The sequence below is a fragment of the Cyprinodon variegatus genome, unplaced genomic scaffold (assembly GCF_000732505.1).
Source record: "Cyprinodon variegatus isolate N-32 unplaced genomic scaffold, C_variegatus-1.0 Scaffold2426, whole genome shotgun sequence".
Classification (NCBI taxonomy): Eukaryota; Metazoa; Chordata; class Actinopteri; order Cyprinodontiformes; family Cyprinodontidae; genus Cyprinodon; species Cyprinodon variegatus.
In genome coordinates, this window is record NW_015152879.1 from 16,076 (window position 1) to 22,853 (window position 6,778).

Sequence of the window (6,778 nt, forward strand, 5' to 3'; positions counted from 1 at the left end):
TGCAGCTCATTGTCACACTGCCCCCTACTGGTATGGTTGATGGACCTGCTGTCAGTTTGGCTGTGGGTTTATCTGCTGTTATGAAAAACAGAAAAAAAGTTGATTTTATACTAAAAACTTTAAAAATTCAAAGTGAAAAGTAATGTGCTTGTTGGAAACGTGAAAAAGGAAAAAAAACATTTAATTCTTCCTTATTTTTAAAATTTACAATTTATTTTTTAGAATACTGGAGTCTTACCTAAAATAGTTATAGAGATAGTATCACTACACTTGGGTTGATGTGAGCTGCTTCTGGAACCACAGCACTTATATTCACCACTGCGACCCGTTTGGAGACGTAATGTGGAGCTTTTATGTGAACTGTAGCGGACAAATTCTCCTCCATTCCACATTATACGGTAATTCCAGTCAGTTTCTGCTCCTTCATTCATGTCACAGATGATAGTAACAGACTCTCCACTATAAAATGTCGACCAGTTGGGCTGAATTGTCAGCACAGCATCTACAGTAGAAGCAGCATTTAGTTCAAATCTGTTCTGGTTTATAATAGATATTAACAAATAAAATTAAAATGATAAAAAAAGAATAATACAAAATATATTTATAATAAAGATGAAAAGCTAAAGTTACCTTGAGTTTGTCCACAGCAGAGGAGAGTGTTCAACACTGGAATAAAATGTGAAAGTTGATAATAGTTAAAAAAATAAATTAATTTAATTTAATACAATTATTTTTCCCACCATGAAACCTATAAATTACTCTGTTGTTAGCTTGATAAATGCAAATATTGCTAATAAAGTTAACATTGAAATATTTTTTTTTCTGATTAGAATAGGAGATGTTTTAGTTAGATGTTTTAATGTCTAATTAGTTCAAACTTCACTTTAGAAACTCCACTTCTGGACTCTGGACTGTAGAAAATGTAGAGACGTCCTCCACCGCTACTAAATATTCACAGACGGACGGTGAGGCTGAGCCAAAAGGTACAGCTCTAGATTCAGAGANCGGTACAGGTTTGACAATTTCTATTTTATTCTATTATCATACCTTGGTGATGGGTATCATGATGCTCCTTATCTTTCTTCCTTGAACGCCACCTTTCTTGCCAAACACCCTCATCAAGTTTGAAGAATGAGCATCCAGCTGGGAGAAGAACTTTGACAGCAAACTGACGGTTGTAATCCTCTTGAATTCAGCAGTTAGCTTAAACAGAAAAAAGGGTACACAAAAGTAAATTAAACTACCATAGCATTGAAATGACCGACTAGCTTAACAATTGTCATCTATCACCAAATCCTGAATCATCTTACAAGTTATTTCCAAGGCTAGCCCATATTTTGTTGGCTGATATAAATCACACTGTACATATTTCAGTCAAAGTGAATGAGTGCTGTGCATTTATTCACCTACCTCACGCACACAGAAGAGAGCCGGCCATCTGGTTTTTATATCAGCAATCAAGGGTTCATCACGAATAACTTCTTGCCTTCTGTGTGCAAAGGTCTTGTCCATCATTGCTGCCACTGTGTCTTCATTGTTCCTTTTCCTTACTTCTAAAAGCAGGGTCTCTCTTATCTTTTCAAGTGTCTCTGCGGATTCACCAGATGGGTAGGTGGGGCAGTAATTAACTTCCGCTCTTCTGGGCTTCTTCACACCATAAGCAGCACTGCATTTATCTGCAGGTTTATTTGTCAGCGAATTAAGTTCAACCTCTGGACATCCAAGCCGCTTGAGCTTCCTCCTGTAGTTAGCAAGTTTGTACTTTAAGCTCACCTTCCAGCCACCATATCCAGTGGCAGAGCCTGGCTCTTTCAAACATGGATGGGATGACACAAGGGCTTCGGCAACCTCTTCAAACTCATTGTCTGAGGGATACACTTTGTACTGAACAATTTTTTCAGCTAAACTGTCAAGAATGGCAGTTTTAAGCCTCATGTCTGGATTCAATAAAGTTCCGCTTTCTTTGAATGCAGCATTGGCTTTGTCCAGCTGCAGCTCACAATCATATGGGAATTGAGGAACAAGAAAAACAACAGGCCATCCAGAGGATCTTGAAGGGTTGGACTTAGAAGAGGACAAAATGTCCGTATCACACAAGCTACCAGATGAACGTGATGACTCACCAGACCCTGATGTGGCAGGAGTGGAGTAGGGTGGAGGGGTTATGACATCAGGCAGGGCAGAGGCAGCTGAATCAAAGACAAGCTTTAAGGTACTTTTGTCCTGGATCTCTGACACTGACGTCAAGTTGGTAAAGTCATTGCCAAACTCAGCATCCATAAATTGCAGCCTGAAGTGGTCCTCTACCCCACACTGCCTCTTTATGTGCTGAACAAGTTCACCAACAGTCTCTGGAATCCCCTCTTGCAGGGTTAGTCTCTGGGAATCATTTTCCCCAAGGATGATTCTGAGTTTCACTGGAGCGGCCATTTCACAATAATCTGTGAATAAAAACAAACACACATAAATATATATGTAAAAATATATTTGTACAAGAGTACATCTTATCTAAGGTTGAGAGACTTATTCTCATTGGTTAACCTAAAATATATATCTAGATTCATTATTGTACATGAAATTTCAGTTTTCAAAAAATATATAAAAATGGAAAACAGTTTTCAATAGACCAAGGCTTTAAGCATAAAGTTGTCTGTAATAAAATATTTCAGACACAAAACCAAGAGTCTCATTTAATAGTAAAACTACAGTGTGTAACAAATTGATCTAAATATCTTGGTTAAAATAAACAAAAAAAACTTCAAGGATATAAGATACTGTAAGGTTACTTTTTTGAGTGTCATTAATACCTAGTCCATGATATTGCCATTTTAATTGAGCATTTAATGTCATTTTCTTTACCATTTCATCTATTTTCAGGCTAATTTAAGCATTGTTTAGATAAATGTATAATTCATGAAATAATCACACCTCTTTTTTTATTCCAAGACAGCAGTCACAGTCCAAATAACAATTTTTTAGATCAGAATGTCATCTTACCTTATACATGTATATGTCTTTTTAATGTCACCATTTTGAGAGACCCAACAAAGTAGTCTGCCAGAGGGAAGTCATCTGCTAAGTCACTAAACTCAATCAGATCTATGTCTTTGGTTGGACATGCCATGAGCTCAAAGGCTCTGTGATGCTCACTATACCACCCACTAAGTCTCTTAACCATAAAAAACAGTCTCTCCTGAATAACAACAATGTGAACTATCTGTCCAAAATCAGGAAGTCCACTTGTAGACCCATGAGCTATAATCATGTCCTTTTTGAAACTTACACCTTTGGTTGACACAGATCTAGTTAAATGCACCTCTCTTGTACCAGGAAATCTTTGTTTAATATTCTCAACAATTTTGTCCTTTAAAACATCGACAGAAACTGTTGACACACTTGTCATCTCAAGAACAGACTTCTCAAAACTGGATGCTCTCATGTGATATGAAATCATGAGCTGATGCTTAACAGCTAGTGAGAGGGGTACGTTTTTGAAGCAGTTTGAGTGCCGAATGACATGCTTAAAAAAACTGTGCTTAGCCTCGAATCGCATCGTCCAGAGACCAACGAGAGGACCAAACTTCCTGATGAGAGCAGGATAGTGTTCCAAGTAATGATGTTTAGGTAGAAGCTGCACATTAGGAAAGAGTTCTTGGTATCTTTTGCGGTGCTCTGAAATTTTGCACTCAAGGTAAGCAATGGAGTCTTCTGTGTGTGTTGGAGCAACCACCAGCTCTACAATATCTTTCAAATCCATTAAAATTTGCCATGCAATTTCATCTTCAGGCACGAGATGCCCAATGATAAAAGGAAGAAATCTTATCAGTGCCCAGTTCTCATGAGCATTCCCTCCGATTGTTTTTGAGAATGTTTGTGGGATAACATGAGGCCTGTTAGTCTTGTCTGACCACTTGAATGGAAAACTAAGGATAGATTTGTTTAGAAGCTCAAGACTGAAATATTTCTTGTATATCAGCAGTGACAAACACTGTGCAAGCTCCACAGGCACAATGCCCTCAAACACATCATGCATTATATCTGGTGGATAACCTGTCAGAACACTGAAGTGGGCAAGGTTTTTGGTGATTACACATGGTCTTTTCACCCCAAAACAGCTTGAACTGTTCTGCTGTGCTGAATTCATGTGGAAGTCATGTAGTTCTTTAGTCCTCAGCACAAAAGAACCTGATCTCACATCGCTCGTTTGGATCTCTGCTCGTGTTGCTGTGCAGAATCTGCAGATGTTTCCACCAGAAAAACTTTCGTTAAAACCTGCTATACTGTGAGCACCGAGGTTATCTGCTGCAACAACTTGAATTGTGCCTTTAACACATTTACCAAGCAACGGAACAAAAATTCCATCGTGCTCAAGGGTTTTTACATCTTGAAGAAGAGGATGCAAGACATTGTCATAACCAAACTTTTTCACATCATCAGATTTGCACAAGATTGCCAGGTAAATCGAGGAAAGTGCTGAATGTGAGCCTGGAGGCAAATTACTCAGAGTCCAGTAGATACCACAGAGCTTGTGTTTCCTGCGTGAAGTACCCAGAGGATTGCATACCTCGAAATCATCTATGTACAAAGTTAGCAAGATTCTCAAGTCACCCCCTGAAAGAAAACCATTTTCCTTAAAGTGTGAGCCATCTTGAAATGATTTATAAGTACGCTGTTCTCCAGTTATCCCATGACTCTGATGTACCCTGTGGTTTTCCACAACTTTATCCACAACATCTTTCCTATTGAAGAGCTGTTGCAAGCTTTTCAGTAAAGACACATACTGAAAGCTTTTCTTTTCCCTTTTATCAAGCATGTACTCAGTGGGCTCAATGACATCAAAGTTTTCCCTGTAAAACTTGTTTCGAAGATATGATGTGCTCAAAGAGCCACCCTTCTCTATAGATTTTAGCAAGGGATGAGACGTGGTGAGGGCTGTGGCTACTTCTTTAATCACTGACTTGTCAGGTATGGAACCATGTTTCTGAAACACAGCTTCAATAGAGTTAACAGAGAGAGGAAATGCAGCTGAGCATAACAAATAGTGCAATTCTTCAAGAAACTCATCAACTTTTGTGCCTGGCACATGTGCAAAATGTTCTAGTTTAAGCAAAGCTGCAGCAAAGTTCTGCTCAATTATGCCAGGCAGGATCTTGCTTATATCCACATCATTGCGTGGAGATACACTGTCTTCCACTTCAGAGTCATCTGGGTTAAGTGTATTCTCCTCTGCACCATCAGATGATTCTTGTGAAATTCTAGTTGTTGTCACTATACCTGGTTTAAAATCACTTACTGTATGGGGGTTGTGTTTCCTGTTCTTGTGTGTGTGAAACGTTCCATAGATATTTGTTTTGAAGGTACAATCCCCAAACATACAGGTAACAGTTTCATGACTCTTAAAATGAATGCCAATATGTATGAAAAAATCCCTCTCCGTAGAAATATTGGTACAATTACACAAAGGACAACTAAATGTTTTCAATTCCATGAGCTCCTGACAAGTTTGTTTAGGATGAACTCTACTTAAATGTATACGTAAAGCATTTAGTGTCTTAAAATTGCATGGACAGTTTAGATGTGGACACGAGTAACGTTGTCTATGGCGGTGCTATAGTCTTAAATGTTTAAGTAGATCATATCTACCAGAAAACGATACACTACACTCCTTGCACCTCCACATGTCAGTAACAGAACAGTAAAATCAGGCATATCTGGACATATTTAATATTTCCTATCTACCCCTTTTCACCTTACTTGATCTTAAACAGCTTGTCACTACATTTATTTATACACTTAGGTTTATCTATCTAATTTAAATCATGAACCTGATACTAGCAGATGACTCCCTTTCCCCGCAGTCACACTTGGTTGATGAAGCCGTAGAAGAGGATGCTTTAACAGGAGTATGGTGAATGGTGGCCTCTTAAGATGACACTGTGCACAAATTTCTGGGATAAATTGAGAGAAAAGAGAGACAGGATGAGAAAGAAATATAATGACTTTAAACAATCTTACAGAAGGAACTACAAATATAAAAACTATAGTTAATACAGTGTATGACTCTGATGCTTCAATTATTTTTGGTGGACAAACACATGGAATAGATGTTTCCATGCGTTTGTTGAACAACTGGTTTGACTGAAGTGTGTGAATATGGCGCGCTGAGACATCCATAGAAGTTGCTGGGCTATGGAAGCAAATCGTTACCATAGTTCAAATGAAAAAACATTTTCAGAAATGCTTTTTCATTTTAAGAATGTGGCTGCATTGTTTGACCCATAAATGAAATTAGTAATCAATCATCCTATTTGCATTTTCATCTTTAAGAATGCATCTTTAAGTCCTAGCTTTTTCATTTTGGATTTCTAAGCATCTTATGCTGAAAACTCTGCAACTTTAGAGGCGATAAACCTTTATTTCTTAAAGTTACAGAGGGGGAAACTGATTATAGCAGGCCACCTGCTATAAGTGCCCCCTACCGAACCAGATGGGTAGCTCGGTCAGCAAGGACCTGAGGAAGAGCGGCTGCTGACGTCACTCTGCTGTGCCCGCTGCTCAGAATGCTTTTTTACGTTTTCGAGTCGTGGACGGTACTTTACAGGCAGACCACAAAAACGAAAAAGCAATGTCTGCTGTGTTTTCTCTTTGATTATGGCATAAAATGAACAGTCTTAAAGATGCAAATAGGATGATTGATTACTAATTTCATTTGTGAGTCAAATAATGCAACCACATTATTAAAATGAAAAAGCATTTCCAGAAATGCTTTTTCATTTTA

At 38.2% G+C, this 6,778-nt stretch overlaps 1 protein-coding gene across 1 annotated transcript in view; it reads right to left on the reverse strand.

The window, feature by feature from the left end:
• LOC107080865 overlaps positions 1 to 6,778 on the reverse strand; it is a 13,139-nt gene that overhangs the window by 1,649 nt on the left and 4,712 nt on the right. Inside the window, exon 2 of the mRNA XM_015369069.1 lies at positions 1,048 to 1,203. Within this exon, the coding sequence (XP_015224555.1) occupies positions 1,048 to 1,119 (72 nt within the window). The 5' untranslated portion in view covers positions 1,120 to 1,203. The remainder of the gene's footprint in view (positions 1 to 1,047; positions 1,204 to 6,778) is intronic.